Source organism: Branchiostoma lanceolatum, chromosome 4, assembly GCF_035083965.1.
Source record: "Branchiostoma lanceolatum isolate klBraLanc5 chromosome 4, klBraLanc5.hap2, whole genome shotgun sequence".
Classification (NCBI taxonomy): Eukaryota; Metazoa; Chordata; class Leptocardii; order Amphioxiformes; family Branchiostomatidae; genus Branchiostoma; species Branchiostoma lanceolatum.
The window spans coordinates 24,501,746-24,524,885 of NC_089725.1; the positions used below are offsets into that span (position 1 = coordinate 24,501,746).

General features: G+C 40.5%; 1 protein-coding gene across 5 annotated transcripts in view; it reads right to left on the minus strand.

The window, feature by feature from the left end:
• Positions 1-23,140, minus strand: part of LOC136433586 (kin of IRRE-like protein 1) — a 56,005-nt gene that overhangs the window by 5,889 nt on the left and 26,976 nt on the right. For 4 of the 5 annotated variants that reach the window (XM_066425934.1, XM_066425933.1, XM_066425931.1 and 1 more), the window contains exons 3-7: positions 21,492-21,622; positions 17,393-17,570; positions 9,607-9,731; positions 5,409-5,571; positions 1,306-1,560 (exon numbers count right to left, since the gene is read on the minus strand). In XM_066425934.1, coding sequence (XP_066282031.1) covers positions 1,306-1,560; positions 5,409-5,571; positions 9,607-9,731; positions 17,393-17,570; positions 21,492-21,622 — 852 coding nt within the window. The remainder of the gene's footprint in view (positions 1-1,305; positions 1,561-5,408; positions 5,572-9,606; positions 9,732-17,392; positions 17,571-21,491; positions 21,623-23,140) is intronic. The other variant, XM_066425932.1, reaches the window with a different exon arrangement.

Genomic DNA, 23,140 nt, shown 5'->3' on the forward strand with positions numbered 1-23,140 from the left:
CTTAGTTCCATACATACATTTATCAGAAACTTTGAATATCATATGTATTGGCTTTTACATGTACATTCATGAGGGAAATGTGAAGAAGCTTTCAGTTTTCAATAGATGTTGATGGGGATTGGAGTTTTAAGTCCTGTCTGTCTTTCTTTTCAGAATGATAGCAATTTAACAGCAGGAAAGATGGGAAAGGAAGTGAGTACCTTACATTTCGTACATCCGCTTAGAGATTAACCTTTGGGACACTCCTTGAACAGTGTGGAATATAATGACTCCCACTAATACATGATTTCACTTAGCGAGAAAAGAAGCAACCTATCTGCTACATTCTCCAGCATGGAGGATCAACCACAAAGATAGTATGGATTTTAGAGTAAACACTTAATCTTTCTTCCTAGGAAATGCTCCAGACTACTCTATCCTGCTTTTATCTTTTATTCTAGGGTGCTCTTATTTTAAGTTCCAGACTTTCCAGCACATTTGCAACCCAAGCACTTGTTGTAGTGGAAACAGGTCAGCCTGAGTCACCTGTTAGCAGACTCAATCTCTTTAAAGATAATAGTGCTGCCTGGGGCAAGGAATGCACCTCCTTACATTTTCTTCATTTCCTGTCGATGACAGCACCATACAGGATCCAACTGGTAGCTGTTAGTGTTTACTACAGTTTGTTAGGCACAGGTTTTAGCTATCTTTGGTGCAAAGCTGATATCCTATTACACACACCAAAAGAAGGCCAATCAGAGATACTGTATTACTTTTGGGGGTTATACACTAACTATGTGCACCTGTTACCTGGTTTACTTCAGTTCTCCTTGGCAGACACCCTAACACTGATTTTTACAAGTGAATTTTTCTGTGATCTTTCAAGTCAAACAAACAAACAAACAAACAATCAATCATATGTACATGTATAGTTTTTGAATTAACATTAACTTGGTAAAAGTTTTGTTTGCAGAATATGTACACAAATGAAAAGGGATCAATCTAAGCCATATCACAAAACCATCAAACCAAAGTAGGTAACCATTGCAAAACAGAGCTGTTTTCTTGTACCATGGTAGTGTGTTCATTGTCATCGTTATCATCAGATGGCCTTGTCGTGTTTGCAATCTCTTGGAATCTTATTTAGCACTTTGAAGTTGAAGTTTAATGCAGGGCTAATGCACCCAGAGTAAAATATGATGGCTCTGCATTTTGTATCCTTCTGGTGAGTTGTCAATCCATGGGAGTTAGGCATCTATGGACGCATGCCAATCTGATACATCAAACCAGAAAACAAGACATGGTTTGTTCATGAACTTGGCTCACCATTGACGACCAGGACCACCTCCCTGGAATCCTCGCCTGATCCCGGCACCACGGCGGTGCACTCGTAGGCGCCCGAGTGGCTCTGGTCCACTATGGGGAAGGTTAGAGTGTCTCCTGTGCCCAGGACTGAGGAGGAGCCCTTCTTGGTCCACATGATGGTGGGGGAAGGGTTTCCACTCCACTGGCACACCAGGGTCGCTGAGGTTCCCCTGTCTACTATCACCTGTTCAGTCGTCTTCAATGGTTCTGGTCCATCTGTGCAGAAAGAACACAATATTTCAAATCATCCAGTTTATGGTGGCATCATTAAAGGGGTGTGTGTTGGCGTAAAGGTTAGGGTGTTTGGCCCAGAACTCAGAGGTCCTGGGCTCGCATCCCCTGACATGCCACCTATGTTGTGCCCTTGGGAAAGGAACTTTACACAACTTTCCTCACTCCAACCAGGTGTACAATTGGGTACTTGACTTAGGTTGGGGAGGTAAGAGGCAGTGGAAGGAGAGGATTGGACTCTGCCTTCTGATACCATGTCCTAGACACAGTGGATAACAACCCACTGCCCCTACAGCCTCAAAAAGGCTATGGGAATACCTGTACAGTTTATGGTTACATACATGTAACTGTTCTACATGTTGCTTAGCTGTCCCAAAATCAGAGATAGGTTTTATAATGTTCCTGTGACATTTTTAAAAGAAATTTGATTCCACCATCAGCAACATGTTTGAATCAGCCCAAATCCTCCATTTACTGAAGATATACAGCTTGTTCCCCCCACCATCAACCAGAACAATGGATAGCATTCATCTATTACTGATTGTCATCTGTTTCATGTTGAAATCTTTGTTGAAGTGATAAATCACTTCATTATCTCCACTACAGGTCCTCAGGTTAATGGGCACTTCCTACAGCGAGCAGATGTTGGTGATACTGTACTGTAAAATGAAATACTGCTGATGTGGAACAGGATGATTTGCATAGCTACCATTGTCCCCATCCTTGGCTGTTCAATGTTTTCTCGTGTTGACACACAAAAATAATTTTGACATGACACTTGCTTCCTATTCAGCCCCTTAAGAAAAATTCTGACACAGATTTAAGACTACAAAAATCATCAAGTCTTGGTTCTTATGCCCTGATGTCTTACTCCTTTCCACACCATGATCCCTGTGCCCTCTATTGGCGCCAAGAAGGGAGAAATCTGGTCCGTGCAGAGTGTACAGAACAGCTTCTCAGGCCCCAGACTAGATCTGTGGGATTTATCAAACTTGTCAACCCAGTTGGTCGGACCACCGTGTTGGAAAACAACAAACAGGCTTCCCTCCTCACCTTCGAAAACAGCCTCTTTGAAAGAGAACAACTGTGGGTTTCCATGTAAGACATGGATGTCAGCTGGAGGAAGGGTTTCTGCACTTTGCTGTGATCAACATTTTGGGCGTCTTATGGTGAACCACATTTATTGATTGATGCTTCCATTTATTATCTCCATGAAAAAAGGCTTTTTCATGGATATACTGTTTTGCTTGCGTTTGGTGTTTGTGTGTATGTATGTGTCACCGGATGCTTAAAGTCACCATAACTGTAGAACCTGTACATGGATTGTAATGATTTTTTATTTGTGGGTGGGTGTTAAGTGGAGGAAGGTCAAGGTTGATTTTGGGCCCCCTGGCATGTGTGACTGGAACTGCAATGGCGTATTTGTAAAAATCTTCAATGTAGAAGAAGTGAAGAGTGAATCGACAGATCGTCATGTTATTTGGTACACAGGTAGGTTAGACCAAGATGTACACACTTAAGTGCAAACTATGCAAATGAGACCGAATTTGCATAAGTAAGGAGGTAAATCGTTTGCATGTGTGTCGTTGGATGCTTTAAGTCAGCATAACTGTAGAACGTGTAGATGGATTGTAATGATATTTTGTAAGTGGGTATGCGCTGGGAGGAGAATGGTCAAGGTCGATTTTGGGCCCCCTGGTTTGTGTCCCTGGAAGTAAAATGGCCTATTTGTAAAAATGTTCAAAAGGGGAATAACTGAAGAAAGGAACAACAGATTTTCATGTTATTTGGTACGCAGGTAGGTTGGACAGAGATGTACACACTGAAGTGCAAATCATGCAAAGTTAGTGTGTTTGCGCGTGTGTGCGCGTGAGTGTATGTTTGTGTCACCGTGTGTGTATGTATGTGTCACCGGATGCGTAAAATCAGCATAACTATAGAACGTGTAGATGGATTGTAATGATATTTGGTATGTGGGTAGGTGCTGGGAGGAGAAACGTCAAGGTCGATTTTGGGCCCCCTGGTATGTGTCATTGGAACTGCAATGGCGTATTTGTAAAAATATTCAAAGGAGAATAACTGAAGATAGGAGCGACAGATTTTCATGATATTTGGTACGCAGGTGGGTTGGACAGAGATGTACAAACTGAAGTGGTAATTATGCAAATTCGGACTGAATTTGCATAAATAATGAGAAATATCTACTCTATTGTGGGCTTTTAGGTCGCACCATCTGTTGGTCTCTTATCTAGGTCAACTATTCCCAAGGTCCCAACAGCTGGTGGTCAAACCACAAATGGGAACACTACCAAACCTGTATGTGGATACCCTTTGCCACATAAAATAAAACAACCAGCGGCAAAAACAAACAACTGGGGCAAATAAAACACATCATATATAAAAACAAATTTCATGGAGATTTTGGGTCTTCGGACTCTTGTTGATTTTGTGTGTCTAAGGATGGAATTGCCCCAGAAAAGAAATTCTGTTGGGCTGTAATACCTTTCCTATTTATGTACCCCTCTCCCCCAAAACTTGCCAAAGATATACATACTACTGTATATTTAAACATTGCAGAGCTTTGACCCCTACAGGAATCAGTGTAACCCTTATCTAGACAGCATTTGTTCTTCCCTTGCTCCAGATTTATGGGAAAGATAACTGGTATGTAATTCTGTTATTGCCGTGCATCTTTGGAACAGGCGCGTATGATACTTATGTACCTGGTTTATTGTATTTCGTCATTACATTCTTCAATCTCTCAGAGTAATCAGGTAACTTTGAGTGCTTCTATCCTAAGCGAGCACTTAATCCTAGTCAAACTTTGCTACAAGGATTACAAGTTCTATTCATTAGTCGCCTGGAATGAAGAATATTATCTTCAGTCTAGACTCTGAGACAAGATGCCCTAAATCATCATCTGATGCACTAAATAGTCTTCCAGTGACAGATAAGACAAGACAGTTGGAACTATTTAGTATCTTGTCCTACAGGCAGATGTCCATCCCAAATAAGCCAAACAAGACCCGGATCACGGGACACTCCTGTAACAAACCTGACCTACACATAATTCAATAAAAGGATCCTCTACTGCCATGTTATTTATAGTTTGGTCTGGGCAGACCTGTCCACAGGGTCAAGGGTCATGTACTTTCTGCCATGGCGTGGCCCCCTGTGGACTTTTCTCTGTGCTACTGTGGTGGGAAGGTCTCAGGACACTGACCCCGACTCTCACTTTCCATCTGTTGTGTCTGCTGGTGAGTCTAGACCTGGACAAAGTAGCTCTGCAATACTGCTGGAGAAAATACCAAGCAAAATATGTCTTTGCAATCCCTCCTGTTAACAACTGCTAAATTTATCCCAGAAAATCAATAGTTATCATCTTAAAAGATGTGGATCCCCCCCCCCCCCCCCGCCTCATAGGAATGCTTTCTTTCTTGTATACCTAGGTCTGATTCACCTGAGTAAATATTTACTTCCAGCAGGGGCCTTTCTGATGAAATAAACTAGGATGAAATTCATGAATCAGCAGTTTTCGTGCTGTGTTCTGGTCGACTTGCCTGATTCTATTTTCCAAATTTAGCGGAACACGGACAGGCCTTCTATTAGCTCTAAAGATGCATGTCAATAAGTTGAATAACATGAAGTAGTAGGCTGGACACTGGATAGGAGGACAACCTTCCCACTGATCTTCGTAAGCAAAGAATCCACTAGATGTTCCCGTTTAAGTTCAAGTTCAAAGAATCCACTGATCTTCGCAAGCAAAGAACCAGCCATCGTCATCATCATCATTACTGGATAGTTATCATGATTTGACAAAGCAGCAGACTCACATTGCACACTGAGTGTGATGTTGGCACTGTTGGTTCCTACTGCGTTGGTGGCATCACACGTGAAGACCTGCAAGTTGTCCTCTCGACGTACGTTATTCAGACGCAGTACCTGGCCGTTTTCACCTGCCAAGACCACTCCGTCCTTCTTCCACTGATAGTTGACCTAGAGAGGAAATGGCAAAGTTAGTTTAGTTAGTCAAAAGTTTTCACTTGTCTTTTGGTTATTTCATTATTAACAGTGCGCAGGAAACACATCGACAACACAATAGAAATTAATATTATGGATATCAAAACAATTTCAGACAAGAAAGGCAAATTTTTAATCTAATGGTTTGTTTGAAAGGCAGGTATCTAGACTATAGGTACAGTAGGAGGTGCTACTGGTTGCAGGGAGTACTGTAAATTCATTTACTCTTCATGGTGGTTTTATTTTGCGGAAGGAGGGAGTTTTAAATTTGTGATTAAAACAATTTTATAGTACAGTTACTGCAGTAATACATAGGAAATGCATACTGGTGGTGCCATGAATTCGTGGTGGAGATAAGGTTCACCACGAAAATAAAACCACCACGAATGAATGTTTCACGATTTACAGTATCTCAACCATGTTGCACTGCAAGTCAATGGATCAGTTTGGCCAGGTGTTACTTTAAGAGCAGAGGAATAAATTGGGCAAGAAAAGCGAGTGTCTTGGAGAAAAAGCAAATACAAGGAAACAATCAAAAGCAGTAAAACTTGACACCACACTAGGTTCTTTGTAAGAGAGAAACCGAGGAACCCCATGTGTATACTCCCTTTCCCTTGTAATGGAATACATGGTCATGCTAAATTTGGGCAAGCAAGGCATGAAACAGTGCCAACCAGATCCATAAAGATGCATCTATTATGTGGTAAAAGGAGAACTTCTCGGCTTGGAAACAAGAAGTCAAAGGTGAGAGAAAATGAGGCAGTAGTGGGGAAGGACAGAAAACACAGGGTTACTATAGGAACTATGGAGCATGAGTGGTGCACAGACATGTTTTTGATAATGATGAAAACTACGAAGACAGTTGGATCGAACATACACTCTGTACAATTTCTGTACAATGTTTATGACAACCTAGAAGGTACTGCACTTCAGGTTGCTTTCAATACTTCACAACTTGGGATTCAAAATTCATCCTTTTTTGCCATATTTTAATATGGCAACTTACGGGGAACTGCACTTCAGGTTCAAGGTTGTTTTCAATATTTTAGAATTTGGGATACAAAATTTGTCCCTTTTAGTCATGGATATTCTTTTGATTTGAGATGATCATCACTAATAACCTTTATTTCACTGTGCACTCAACTGAATTATATTTGTTCTCTACTTGATGGCTATACCATAGCTTCTTCTTAATGTGCAAGTAACACATATTTCTGACTTCACTTTGTGGGACTGCCAAGCCTTCATGATCCATATTGTTCAGGTCCACTACCACCCAGTCCCAAAACTGTTTTTCAGGCCACCTTTTCGCCCACTCCATGACTTACACATGAGCATCAAGTGAGAAAACCTTTTGGAAACGTGACTGCAGCCGCAAATTCTGAATACCTGCAGCTTTTGGGGACAAGTCTGACTATCCACATGTTGTGCCCCTGGTCTTTTGGGGATTTGTTTTCTGGTAATGTTCCTCAGATGTCTGCCTACAACAATTCCTTTCCAGTGAAGTCACCTTTGGGAGTTGGTTGGAAGGAATCCCAATTCCAAATGCAGATGTGGGCTGGGGGTTGCCATAACTGTCTACCCACAGTTAACAACATTAGTCACAATCAATTGCTTTTGTAGTTTCAAATTTCAGGGTAAGGTGACACCACAAGAGAGGACAATTCTTGCATTTTCTATATAATGAAAACGGTAAAACACCCTCAGTAATTGATTCTTGATTGCCAGAATTCAAGAATGATCAAAACACCCTCAGTAATTGATTCTTGATTGCCAGAATTCAAGAATGATATAAAGGACCTTTATTCACGTCAAAGATTCTTTAGAATAAAGAGGCAAAGCCAGGGACAAAGGTATTGTAAAAGGTTGAAGTAAGTGCCTTTATGTCCAAAACGCTTGATGCTTGAAGCTCAGCAGGAAAAAGTCTAAAAGAGCTGTAGCATTTCAGATCAGCAGACAGTCACAGAGTGAAATGCTGGAACAACACCAGGACAAACCTGTTCATCCTATGTCTGTGGCTTGTAAAACACAAACACATGGAACACAATCACATCAGTGGAAACAAAAGTCATGAAATGTGGACAAAATGGTCATGGACTATGATGAAGACAATGACAGACATGAATGAGAACAGTTAGTTTTGTTATACATGATCTACTTTCCCATCTACATGCCATGTAACTTCCAAGTACAGTTTATCTATTCTAAATTGCATCATGTCAAATGGGTTGAAAATCCAAGTCTGTTCTTTTTCTGCAAACATACATGTACTTAAGTCTGGATCGTCATATTTGACAAAAAGACTTATGTCTACTTCTAGCTTGCATCATATCAAATTTGGTTGAAAAATGAAAAGCAACAAATAATTTTGGTGAGATAATTGCATTACAGGTATCAAGCTCTGACTTTTGTTTCTCAGGCTTACCAGTTACCTTGTTTTGTCTTCTTCATAATAAGTTTGTTAATTGACAACTTTATCTTCAATAGACAGCTTTAAAAAAATGCACAATACCAAGATTGGAAGTCTTTCACCAGATTGTTCGGATGAGAGCTATACTAGAAATCATTCTGCTGACAAGCAAATTTCCTAATGTTTCACATAGGGACAGTTTATGCCTCAGGGTCAATCTCAGAGAAAGGCGGAAAATGAAGTGGGTTTTTGATTGTGTGTGAAAACACCACACCCTAATTCCCAGACATCATAATAACAACTTGACTGAGATTGGTGTTTCGCCATGAAGACTGGGACTTAATTGGGATAATAACCACCTCCATTGGGGCAATGGTTTGTTATCAAGATGGGTTTGATATGTTCAGTACCTGACACAGGATTAGGAGAAGTTAGTTTGACATATACTTTAACTAGTTAAAGATAACATTAACAGAAAATGGAAACATGTAACTTGATAGGTGTTATATTGATAACGAGTGACAACCTGTAACACATGGAGATATGTGGCATTTGTCACAGATACAGTAATGAATTGCTTTGCAAATGAAGAGGGACAGAAGACTTAGTAATATCCACATAGCAATATCCTTGCACCTGTACTATGCTATCTAGTGAAATAAACGATGGCAATGTACATGTGGGCTACTTAAAGTTTTCCATACCAGAACAAAAAGGAGTCAAAGGTGCGTGGGAAAGGGTTTTTTCACAGCTCTGTTCGCATGCTGACATGCTTACAGGCATGCACGTAACTCACAGTAGCCTGTAATTATGTCCTGAAAAGGACAGGACACACAGAATGTTTAATAAGCAGTTTGTTGGAATCCTGTCAGGCGGAGTTATCGTGGCCGCCGTGTTCCCTCTCTGGGGGCAGCACAGATACGCAGGCATGCAGACAACCGCCATGCTTTGATGTGCAGGGCATGCTGGGTAAAGAAAGGGTTCCCCGAGGCTGAGAAGGTGTTCTGCAGTGTTTCCCGTTTCAGAATCATTTTTATGAATTTTTCAATGGAGTAGAATTTGCCTTTTAACACAAATTTTCCATATTCAAAGACTTTCCTAAAGTTTCTATAGTGTCTTTCTGTATAAGTCTTGTTTAGTGAGATTCAGGGGTTCTTGACCATGGCAGATGCTTCAACTTCAAGCTCTAATTGTAGTAAAGTGTCAGCTTCAACTCAAACATAATTGGTAAAAAAGGGGCTAATGGGCAAGAGTGGATCCAAAAGTGGCTTTAGAACCAGAAGTGAAGCAACTGCCATGGAAGCCTCTGTAACACCCTGTGAAAGTCCTTTTTAGTTTATTCAAGTGTCAATCTTGTGTACCAAGGAGTACTTATCCAAGAAATGGGTTGAAGGCATCAGACAGACACCTTTTAGTCGTCAGGGAAACACTGCATTGGACTTGTTAATTCAACATACAATGTAAGTACTGATTTGTGGGTGAAGACTGAACGACGTTACCCAAACGTGGTGTGAGTGTATTTTTTTTTTACTTTCCATGCAATTTAGGTTCCTCTCAGCCTGCGGGGAACGGAAAAGAAAAGAACGCTAACTGTCACCCACGTCATTTCTGGAACCAGATGAGGATCGTACCTCTCCAGGGTTTGCCCTGGATTCACATGACAGGCTGACCGAGCTGCCCTCCTCCACCAACGGCGGGTTGGACTGCACCACCACCACAGGTGTGTCTGTAGGGAGGACATTAAGTACGGAATGTTAAACACAGAAGGGCACTATACATAGTTATCAGCTTAAAAAACACTGGGTATCATCTTACTCATTTTGGCCAGGCTCGTGGCCCATATCAGTGCCATACAAAGAGTGGACAACATAGACATACAAACAGTACATGCTTAACTACTAAATAATAATAAAATATTGGTTAAAAACGAAGCTGCTTGTCTAGACAAACCATCCTGCCAAGAAAGCCTTCCATGTCAGCTAGAGTAGAGACAAACTTGATATACAGTTGTGAATGAGCGTGAGAGTTTTTTTCTGCTGACTAGAAAGTGATAACTTCTAAAAACAGCTGACTACTTTGTAGTTGTAATTCGTCTGAGTTTATGTGCCTATGTCCAGCATCAATTACATAAGTATAAATCAACGCCTTCTGGGTTATAAATTTATTTCTTGCAATAAACCATGTTACAAACAATCACAAATACTGGTGTTTTCTTTGGCCAAGGTAGTACAGAAGAGCAGTGTGTCTAAGTCAAGATGATGCTTTGTGTACTTAAAACCTGTCCACCTTGCCTACATACAGCATCTGTGGCAACCCATGGATATGCATATTGTATCATTGCTCACATGTAGGTCTTTGTAGAAGGATTTCATCAAGATAAAAAGATATGGAATCCTTTCATCAAAAGGTCTTTATTTTCAGTTGGAATGTAGGTGAACCAGGGGAAATCTTTGATCTCTGATTTTGATGATAGCTTTGAAGATCTGTGTCCTTCTGTCCAACATCCAGGATCAGGGATCCATTAGTAATCAATTTAAATGAAGAAACTAAATAAAGGTAAGAGAACAGCCTCAAGTCAGATTCTGGTGATACTTCCACACATTTGAGTATTCTTGGCACTCACTGCACAAGGGACTAGTTAGTGGGTTTATTCAAATGCCTTTCTGCCCACTCATTCTGGAACAGTTCTTCACAAGCTTTGATGAGGATCCCAAGAGTACATTTACACAGGTTGCCTATGGGTACCTTTTTATCAGGAATTTGCATCATTTTCTACTAAAAGTACACTTCTGACTAACCCATCTTAACTCATATTATGTTATACCAGATAGTAAAAAGAGAATATTCCAGGAGGAGTCCTCCAATACCTTTTTATAACCATCTCTTTAATAAAAAACCTCCTATCACATCCCCATCAGGACCTCTTACCTGTAGGATTGGAATTTGAATGGGAAAGATGCCAAGACGTCTAGACAACAGCCTAAAACCACTTAAAACATCAGTTAAGACATCTGTCACTGTGTGTGATGTGATAAGGAAAAATGCTGATAATCTATTTTTCTTCTGCTGGTTGGTAGGTTTCTAGAGACAATGTACTGCCATCATGCAGGTGAACCACTTAAGTTTTTAGTTTTACGTCATTAAAGCTATCTCGTTTAAATCCCTTCTCTATGAGTAATTCCAATTTGTTCAGTTAGCTAAACACTGTATTCATGCAAGTGAAACACTTAAATCTTACTTCATTACAGTGATGATCATTTAAACAACATGTGTTTAAGTCCTTACTTCAAAGATAATTACTATTTGTTTGCTGCTTAAGACAGTATTCATGCAAGTTAAACACATTTTGATTCATTACAGAGATGATCATTTGCTGTGTTGCACAGCATGTGCTTAAGTCTTTACTCTAAAGGTAATTACTAACTGGTACCTGTTTGCTAAGACTGCATTCATGCAGGTAAAACACTTAAATTTGACTTAATTACAGAGAGGGCGATTCATCTTAAGTCCCTCCTGTATGAGTAATTCTCGTTTGTTTGCTGTTTGCTTAAGACTAATGCGAGCCCCGCCCACTCAGCATCTCTCCCCTCCAGGGCAGATCAGAAGGTCTCCCCACCAGATGTGTCAGTAGCTGCAAACGTGCGTCATTACTGTTAATGAGAGATGCCTTCCCCCATGCTCTAAATCTCCCATAGGTACATTATTGGAACACCTGCAGACTTTAGAAGGTATAAAAAAGCTGACTTAGCTGGTCACTTCAAGAGTGATATAAAATGAAGTAAACTTTTGTCATGTCTTGTCAAATTTAGTTTGTTTATTCATTTCTCAATACAGAGGAAAAAAATAAGACCTCAGTTTCAAACATGCTAAATCAATGATAATACTGCGTACCGGTACATTAGTCTTACTCTAGAAATAAGTGGTGTTAGGAATAATCCTTATGTTCTGACTAAACCCAGGTGTTGACAACTGAAGATTTTTCCTTCCCTAACCTGGCTCCCCTTGTTATCTCCAGCATAACCTTTGGGCAGGATTAAGTGACTAAGGTACCTTTACAATAGCAGACAGAGATAACGTGCCCCACGAATGCTGCCATGGATATCTCAGCCGTCATTATTTCAATTATAGGCTTTCAATTTACTATTTTTCTGCTCAATGACTTCGGAATGGATAATAATATGGTCTAGAATATTTTGGTGCCAATCAGAATACCTCTACATTGACAACACATTTAAACACACGATATAACACTAGCTTTGAGCCCTTCCGAATGAGAACAACATGCAATAAACTGGAGAAAAAGGCAAATTATTCATTTTTAAATTGTGTAGCTTACCAAGTCCCTAATTATATCGAAGTGGTTCCTCATTAAAATGTTCAACTAGATTGTAATTGGATTAAACAAACCATTTTTCTGTTGTCGATGCAGATAAGCATCAGATGGCTGGTCATCCAGCAAACATATAGCCATAGGCAACTAAGTACTTGAATAACAGCATGTTTCCATGTTTTCATTGATATATAGAACAGTTACCTATTTGTGATAAATAAACTCTTGTTCTGTTGTGATGTTGCATGTAATGTTACTGTGACAAAACCTGAGTGATAGGCCTGGGCACTATACCAGTGGTCAAATCCTGCTGTCTGTCATTTATATGGTGAGAATGATTTATCGGGCCCTCGTTAAAACTGCACAAACTGTCCGAAGAAACATTCACACATTCCAAACCAGATCTAACGATGGCCCTACAACAAAAAAGTTCATGATAGATATACAAGATTGTTCATCATCACCACACTTCAACTATTCTCACAAAGTGATTCAAGGTACAACTTTAAATACTAGTTACTAAACAAATGATTATCTCCAACTGTGATAAATATGTAGTAGAAAATTGTCTTTTAATTGCCTTGGCACACCCTTTCACAGCACCTGTTGAGTGACAAGCTTTCATGAAGTGAGTGCAAAGAACATACTAACATGCCTGCAGGGTTAAAAATCATGTGCAGTTTTCCAAACACACCTGTTAACACCATCTTAGAGATTTGTAAATATGTTTGATTCTTTACATTGACTCTTTTCCTTTCTGTTCAACCTTTCAATTTTGCTGTTGGAAAGTTGGTAAACATCGCCAGTCAAAAAGTATCTCTGCTATTTCTTCAGATCTCTGTTGCAGGTTTGTTGTGATTACAGTAGTTATTGGATTTGTCAACTGAAAGTTCTCAACCTTTTTATCTTTCTCAAAACACACATCAAAGAACACCGGTTCTCCTGTTTTACCTGACAATACTCATAGATCCGTCCATCCATCAACTCAATCCTATCCATCCACAGCAAGATGGATGGATTCCTCAATAAATCCATCTACTGACTCCATCCATTTCTACATCCATCCATCTTAGGCTGGCTTCATGTTTATATCCATTGTAACACCTGTTTCAATAAATCAAGACAAGCAAAAAGCTTTTGTAAAGCACCTGTCCCCTCAAGGAGAGAACCACCCTGTACAGGTCAAACAAGTCAGTCAGAATAAATCTTTCTTGACACATTGCCTCTCCAAAATGTACTTCTTTTACCAAAGTAATTCATCCAGAATGATACTTCCTGATCCTACTGCTGGGGGCAAAACGTTATCTTCATAAAAACAAAGCTTGTGTGACAAGATGAAATAACAGATTAATATGTGTTGTATGTACAACTAGATTGTGCCCAGGGGACAGTTTACTCCTGTCATGCTGTCCCATGTCTGACATGTCCTACAGGTGGAAGAATGTGGTAATCCTATTGTATACTTTCACCTGATCATTTGGAAAAAGATCAAGCAGGATTCCCTGTCAGCGTCAGCATTTTTACTCTCTATGATAAAGGTTATATGCCACAATAATTTCTACTAGTTCATAGGCATCAAAAATTTTGAAAAACTATGATTTGGAAACAACAATCCTCTCATTTGTCCTTTTTACTCTGCCATATGATACGTTTGCCTTGTGAGTGGTAACAGGTGGAAGGAATCATAAAACACAGTCTTTACGAGTTTCACAAGATACTTCCAAGTCAACCTCCCAAGTTGAGCGGCTTGTCAAGGCTTCCTTCCTACTAATGGCCAAAGTTGATATGTTATGTGCAGGTGGAAGAAATTGGAAAATTTATCCTGTAGAATATGATGATCGGAAGTTCCCCCACATTAACCCTGCCAACAGAGGTTGTGGGAACAGTGCCAGGCTCACTCCCCTGCACATTTTCCTTCCCTGCTGACCTTCATTTCCCCCAGTCACAGTTTAACACCTGAACTGTCTGTTTCTTTGTCAAATGTTTTTTTCCTTAGTAGATTCTTCAATCCTACGTTGATAGCATAGTTCTATTGGAATATCCTGTATAAACAAAATATATTTCATATTACTATATGCCCTTACTTTATTACTGGGTTATCCTAAGATAGACAATTAAAATACAGACCCTTATGTCATACCTTCTCTCATAGTACAGTGCAATGGACCATGTGGCATGTCTAAGCATACTTCACACAGGAGTTTTTTCTCAAACACAGGTAAAAAAAAGGACCTTGCGGGGATGTCACCTCAGCAGACAATACAGCTTGTTTACAATAGACAGATCCTTTTGTGACTGTCTTCCAATTTTCCAGACCATGGTCAGGGTAATGTTTATGTTGGGCACAAAGGTCTATCCTGGCAGAATATCTTCCCACAACCTGCAGGAACTGTAATTTACTAGCCCGTGAAGCTCACAGTGTGTACTGCTCTTTTACAGTAGATATCCGGTTAACAAGGTGACTCACCACCAGTCAGTAGGAACAAACTGCAAACAACTTACTGCATCAAGAGTTTAATCCTTTTGGTCATACATGGTTCTCAGTGAAACTGTAATATACATTGACTTACATGAATCTCCTGTCCACTCCAATAAAAAAGTAGGACGTGCACTGATAAGTTTTCTATCCCAGGTGTCTGTAGAAAAGCTGGGACATTAGTCTCAGCTAAGACATGTAAGCAATCTCAGTGGGTAATTATACCGCAGAGGATTGCTCCACCAAAGTTTGAACGATCCCAATAATCTCTGTTTACTTCAACTCATTGACTTTCCTAAACATTCTCACAGCTCAGGTGAGGAACCAGTCAATAATGACATCCATCTGTACATCCTTTCATCAGGTAATAGGATGGAAATAATCTGTTTCCTGGCCAAGACTTCTTGTGGTACAAAAGAAAAATGGTTCAGATTTGATAACTACAATCTTTCTGTGACAAACGGAAGTGACAGATCACAGGTGGCTGTCATCCTGTCACACCTGGCCAGTGGGTATTTACTGGCTTGACTAGAAAGCTACCTTTTGTTGGGAACCAAACAGAATAAGGGTAGAAATACCCACCGCCACCCTGCTGACTAAATGGTAAGCTCAAGTCTTTTCACCCTTTGACAAGACAGGGGTGAAAGGCGTATCATCATGTATGAGAGTAGTCGAACAGGGCACAATGGGCCCCAGAGTCGTCCAAATCCCAGAAGAAAGAGCAGGTGAAACTTGTTCCTTGCCAGCATGAAGCTAGTCAACATGACATCTTCCACATCGTGGCTACATACTGCATGTTGAAACATATTTTCAGAGTTGATTGGATCCCCTGGGTCTACTTATTGAATCTTAATTCCTAATTCTTGAGACATAAATCCTTGTGTTTGTTGGCTGTGATGCCTTTCGACATAGCTGACCTACATCTAGAGTGCCAGGAGATCAAGCTCCTTCCTGTTGCCAAGAATCCCCAGCATTTTCCCTGAGACGTTGGAGCCTCTCCATCAGCGATATTCCCCCAGATTCAGTCATCGGCACTTTATTCAGTCTTTAGGAGGATAGAGGTGGTAAGGTGTTGTTTGTGACATCTTACTGACATAGGTCGCATGGATGGCCTGGACTGGACTCCCAGCACCAGCACACAAATCAAGTGTAGCAGATTCATCAACAAGTTGATGTGGGCAACCAAACAAGAAGAAGGCTGACAAATTCTGAAACAGCTTATATTTCCATCGTAATCTGATTGTTTTCAGCGTTTTCAAACCATCCCATCATGTTTCTGTAAATTGGCACAGGGGCCAATCCAAACTCAAGAAACATCTATTACTGCACCCAACGTTCATTTCTGTCCAATCGAATTTGGAGGGTTGCACATCACATCTTACTTCCAAGGCTACAAAGACCTCTTTTGTCTGGTGTTGAAATATCTCCAAACATTTTTCCAAACCCAAGAGAATGGCTGTCTGACAGGCGGTAAGAACCTTGGCATTGGGATTGATTCTCCTCAATCAGGTTCTCACCTCTCTTAGGGGTACAACCCCTGTATTCTACAGGGACAGAACTGCTGTTGGCCAGAGGACCTGAAACTCCCTCATTGCATACCCTGTAAAATACAGGTCAAAGGGCAACTACAACTACAAGGAGGGCACTTTCACATAGAATGCCTCTCTTGTTCCAGACATATTTCTGCAGGTGTTTCTGTGATACCTTAGGCCATGTTTATAATGACATTGCTTTCTACATGTGCAGAGGTTATATTTTCAAACCGGCTTCATAATGTTGTGGTTGGCAGACACTTTAAAGCCACATCCAGCTGAACAAATCAAGAAACTGCCAAACATTTTATTGATACTTCTAATGTACTCAGTTTCTTGTCAGTGAGGCTATTATTCTTCAACTCTATAGTGGCAAACTTCTGACTTTGATACCTCACGGTGTATTTACATTCATTCCTGCAGGCAGAAAGAAACTATGGCTGGCTGGTTGGGCCTGGGAGTGAGCCAACACAGTCTAAATAGAAACAGTTATAACCAAAACATTAGATATTATGGCTATGTGACAGGTGTGTCCTTGAAGTTGTATATTTACTGAAATTACTCATTTATCTTGTCTTAGCTTTATCTTGGGAGCTGCTGAGACAACTCAGTCTCTGGCTACTAGTATTTAATTTACATACAGGTCTTCAAACTGTTCAACACTTTGTCAACATTTGAGAGCACATGATGTCTTTTTAACTTTTCTTTGTAAAACTAGAATCATGATCTTTAGTGGTACCTCAATGGGAAAAAGTTATTGCAATACAGTGTACTTTAATAAAAAGCTTTGTAGCCAGTGTTTTAATACTGTATTACCTGATGGATGGATGGATGGATGTAACTCAGGTTTATAACAAGACTTAATATGCATAGTTGTGTCATGTTTGGGGATGACAAGACTATACCCACTTACCTGAATGTTGGTGAAATTCATATAATTCAATTCATGCAACCACTGAGAATGTTCTTACCTGTCATCTTAGCATAGCTAAAATGCGCAGTGTTCAAACACCTGAAAACATTCAACATTTTCACTCCCCGTCACTTACGTTCCACATTCAGCTGAGTGGTTGTCTCCTTGTTGGCGTCCATGGCTGGGTTGCTGGACCGACAAGTCAGGACCTTCCCATGGTCATCTACGGATGGGTTCAAGGTTAAGATGCTGACCCCGTTCTTCCTCTTCTCCCCAGCATCCTCAGTAATGTATGTGATACCCTCGGTTATCTCCTGCAAGAAAAATGAACACTTGAGTCATTGATATCTTTTACTTATACCTTTTTCCTTTGGAAACAAAATCAATCAATAAATTAACAAGAGCAGAGTTCTGTGTCCTCATGAGACTTAAATCGCTCAAATTACTGCAGATTTTGGGGCTCATGTAGAGGATCTAGAATTATCATTCATGGATCAACAGAACTTGTAGAGCAGGAGCAAATGCAGTCAAGGTACTCCATCAGAATTGATGATGATGAAGAAGAGTTAGTCCTTATTTCGTACCAGAAACAAAATTTGTCTGGTAGATGTTCTAGCGGACAGGGTGTGGGACAATGCTATTTCATATTACAGCAAGAACCTCATGTTTTGGCTTTGGAACATGGTGCAAAATTCCATTTATTTGTACGTGGGAGTCTGTTGAGTGTGATCCATTATGGATCTTACCAATATGGTCACACCCAATATTTGGGAAACTCAATATGCCTGGGATTGTCACCTGATTTGGACAATTTAAGGCCAGAGTTCCCCAGTTAACAATGCCTGTCATATCCAGGAATAGGTTTGTGCCAGCCAGTTAGGCTGTGGGTGCTCTAACTAGTCTGCTGGGAGATGGAGGTCTGGAAAGGTTACCACTCTAAATAGGACTGTGGCAACTCGGAATGAGTCAAACAGGCCATCTATGGACTTTCAAAAGATGTCCATTGTTCTCCATGTAACAGTCATTAGGACCTCCCCCCATCACCTGCTATGAGCTAACAGACCATACTACAGAGCGGTATGGCACAGCCCCTGCCTTCCAGCTGTTGTGCATTGCCAGTTGCTGTAAGCAATAAGATCGGGGTTAAAACAGGTCTTTTGCCAGCTGGTAGTTAGCCATCCATCTTTACACATTAAACCTCCTCCTGTACTGCAAGCCACTGACAAAGACAGAACCCCAATGGCTTGTTACAGAGGGAGCGGAAGACGGTAGGACCCGAGCACACAATAAGCCCGGGAGCAATGTGACTAAAAATCAATAGAGCAGAGTCAGCAGACCTTGATAAAGATAAATGCAATCTCCAGAGGACTTTATCTTCGCCACCATCCTGTCAGGCATTTCACCAAACCAGGCATATCGATTTTGCATAAAAGTCTCCTTGACCCGTTTCTGAAGTCAAAGTCATGAATAAAAGTGCCGTACCAGGGGACATGTTGTTTCATCCCCATGCTCTCCTAACTGTACCTTTGCGTAAGAGTCATGTTCTTGGGTTGTCATCTTACCAAAGGTGCATACGTGTATGTACAAAGTAAACTTCTGTCTGACTACATATCCCACAAGGCTAACTTTACACCTTGACTATGCTGTGGGGAACAGGAGATGAGTCACTTTCTTCTCTGCAATTATCCTCAAATGACCCTGATGATCAAGTTGAGCTCCCAGCCAGTCAACAGATAAAGAATACACAAGTGGCCGATTTTGTTCAACTATTTCTTGTGAATAATTTACCACAGCTTTCAGTGGACAGATAAATCTGGAGCTTTCCTGGCTTTGTCCAAAATTGGAATCTTGCCTAACCATATAAATTGGACCCTGGAATCAGCTGTTCTTTTCTGTAAAATGTGACAAACAGGCATCTAACTTGTCCCTCTCATGAGTCATGTACTTTATTAGATGGTCAAAATAACAGCTTGGTCATGTAAGCAACTGCAGTGTTGACTTAAGGGTCACCTTTTTCCCAAAGGAGGAAGTAGTTTCCTGTGGTATATGTGCTTACGATCATCTGAGCTGCAATCATATCACTTCACTTCGGATTCTCTTTCACTATCAGTTTCTCCTCATAATCCCTCAATACAAATACAGTTATTAGCCATCCAGAATATACAGCGTGTAGCTTAGAGCGGACAATTTAAGAAACAAAACATTTCTGGAGTAGTGCTACGCAGGTTAACTGCTATTGTGTTAGATTTCCCACTGCCAATCTATCCTATATATGTCTAACATCTTACTCTTTACAGAGCTGGAGCAAAAACAAAGTTTGACCTCCAGTACATCATAGTACATTTAGTCTTTTAGGTCTTTTCCACATAAACGCCTTTATGCATTTATGACTTGATATTTGCCATACATTGTACCTGCTACATTTGTTGTGCAATAAAGTTTGATTGTTTAAATCAGTTTCTTTAGGGTCAGGTACAGGCCACCTACTCTTTTTCTAGCCAATGCCAATAGCCACTAATAATCATATCCCTCTTCAGGACACAACACCAGCTGCTGTGTAAGAACTGGCCAGTGCTCTGTAGGCACACACACAAGCTGTGCAGTGGTTTCAAGCACTGTTATTACTGACATGGTCGCATGGAGCTGGTGATTCCTGTCTTGTCCGAACCACATCAGGTGCAGCGGGCACACGCTGACCAGCTGGTGTTCTCAGTGGTCAATTCTCCCGTTCCCCCTCCCAGCAGTAATAAGGTAACCACTAGTCTTAAATATCCGAGGCACAGAGATATTGTCCAGCTGTGGCCTTCCGGTGGTAACAAATTAAGGGCTTTTGCTGCCTAGCGGAGATTTGGTTATTTGGAGGCTGTTTTGGTCAGCGATATGGCATGTAAATTTATTCAGTGCCATATGGGGGAGATGAGCTCCTTTGGACAGTAATTTTTTGATGCATGCACACCCAATTTGTGTTGTCATCCTTTATTCAATCCCATGAAAGAAGATAACAATCAGTCCCGCTCCTTGGGCACTCTTGCACAACTGGCTGTGCCCAAGGTATGCATGGGAGACATCTGGTAGAAAGATAGATAACATTTGGACTTGGAACATGCAGGGCTGGGTCGGAAAATTATACTTTCCAGCACTGCCTTTCCCTCAGGCAATGTTGATTATGAATATTTTTTTGAAAATTTAGCAAGAGCCCATCTGGCATGACTTACAAACAGTGAATAATTCATGCTGCAAAAGCTCTCAATTTCATATCCATAAGATGAAAAACATGACAGGAAAATATCAATGTTTGTAAGAAAATTTATCTGTACTGAACGGACAAAGTTACTATTGCAACGTTTGATGGTTGCCTAACTGGGCAAATAAAAATTGTTCTGGTCTATTCATGGAATCATTGGAAGAGTATCATCTTTCAAAACATGGTCAGAGATGCTCAATTTCTCATCTATAATTGAAAGTATTCCAAGGGTATTCTTTATGAGGAATAGGACAGGGATTTAGACTGTGCTCAGGAACTAAATATTGATTTGACAAGCTTATGCTCAAATGGGACACATTAACTACAGTGAATCATTTTGCAGATGAAATGCACAACTGGTCAGTAAGTGGCGCTGTTACATAGGTTTTATCCTACATGTAAGTAAAATTGCTTATCAAAGACTTTGGGATAATTTCAAATCAGGGCAATGCCACAATGAACTTACACTAGAGTCAAGAGAATGAATGGGTTGGTTTTCATGACTCCAAGAACAGGTCAGGTCAAAGGTGACTCCTAGGAAACTGTAATGTGATACCACAGCCTAAGCTGTACCAACTAGGGGTCAATTTGTGGAATAATCCTGGATATTTAAGCTATGACAGCACAACTGTTGGGGGTTGAGACACTTCACATGCTGCCAGATGGCAAAATACTCTACTATACCAGCTGCATACTTCAGTCAAGGAAGCATTGACAGTTAACTAATTCGCCTTTGTTCATTGATATATTGGTGAGATATCAAATCACACATTCCTGCCCCTAAATACTGACAAACCATGAGCAGGAAAAAACACAAAGTAATCAATGACTTTTCCTGCAAAACATGTTGAAAACAAAGCGAAAAGTTACTTAGTCAGTTACAACTAACAAGTAATATTAGTATTTTTTTCAGTACTTTTACCTATAGTTAAAGTAAGTATTTGACAATATGTGAAAAAAAAAGTTCCCTTTTTTATCAAGACTTTCTCACCTGGCCATCTTTCCACCAGGTGAGGGTGGCCGCAGGCTTGCCGTTGTCTGCTCGGCAGGTGACGTTCTTCGGCTGTCCAGCAATGACTGACACAGAGGAGCCCTCTTCTATCACAGGGTCATCTGGAGGAACTGCAACAACAATAAATCGAACGATAAATCAAATGCATGAAGCATAGAATTTAATAATCAACACATAAGTTGTTTCATACTTCCAGGAGTCTGGTATCCATTAGTGCAAAGGATCCAGAACCTGTGTCTATTTAGTTTCAAGTCAAGAATTCAGATCTGTCATCTACATCTAATGCTGACCACAGGTCTGGATTTTTTAGGCTACTGGTTATTGTACCACTGATAGCTTTTGGCACATAACCAATAAGATTTCTCTGCTATTAATATGTGCTATAGACAGCAGAGAATGGACAGAAGTCTCTAAATCTTATGACTATATGCATATAGTCTTCTAAATCAAGGCATTTAAAAGCTAACTTGTGGAAACAAGCAATTCAGATTGTATACACATCAGAAAAGTACTGTCAATGCCTTCATGTCTCATAAATATTGTACGTTACATCATCTGGTCCTGGCAGTTGTTGATATTAATACCATCAGGACCAATCTGAACTTGATCTGAATTTGTGTAATCCAAGACACAAAGTGGCAGGTGTGACAGCCTGGAGTAAGTTTGAGTTCTACAGCAAAAGACAAATTTATCTCCGAGATCGGTTATGGCTGAACAGTTCCTTCCAACCTCATTATTTCACTTTCCTGTCTTGTCTAGGTTGCTCTTTGATGTGGTCGTCATTAAAGCCTTGCCAGCCAGGTTTTCATTGAGGAAAATCAACTTTTTCGACTGCAAAGGATTCCACTGTCATCATATTTCTCCAATGTTGAAAGACAAGGACAAGATTATGTCATGTGATAAATTCTCAGCTAACAAAACTGGTTCTTATCAGTCTGCTGGCCTAGATCACACAGCGGGCGACCTAATGTACAGACATGTGACAGGAAAAATACAAGGTGTTGCTAAAACATCCAGGTGATGACACAGATAAAGCAATTGTCATTAGCAGAATGAGTCCACATGGTAAAAAGGTAAAGCGGTCGAACCTCAGACTGACGCTTTTTTGTTAGCTATTAGTGTAATGCGGCTTTGCTACGGCTCGCATATTTTTGGTCTAGCCAAGGACATTATATAATGTCCTTGGTCTAGCACACTGGGTCACCCCTACTCTTCATGGTAAACATGGCAAACTTAGTTACAAACATAGCTCAGGGAAGTTCAAGGACAGGGAGCACATGTGGTTATAGGAATCACTACTGCGAACTGCGATGTTGTACATGTACTCGTCATGCCCTGTTTATCACTCTGTAGGACGTCCTTGACTCTGCCAAGCTGTTGTCAAACACTTTCGATTTTGTACCTCTGCTAATCCTCAGTCTCATTTCTGATGCAGTAACTTGAGCGGGCATGAATATCAGACCACATCTAGCCCAGATACATACAACCTTTAGCTTGTGCTTAGCCATGTATTAAACATGGCACACAACCTCTTGGACTATCACCAACCACTGCTACATCTGGCTGTACCTCTTTATTTTGATTTCATGACATTGTTAGATGTGTACCTGAATACTTGCCAGAAGACA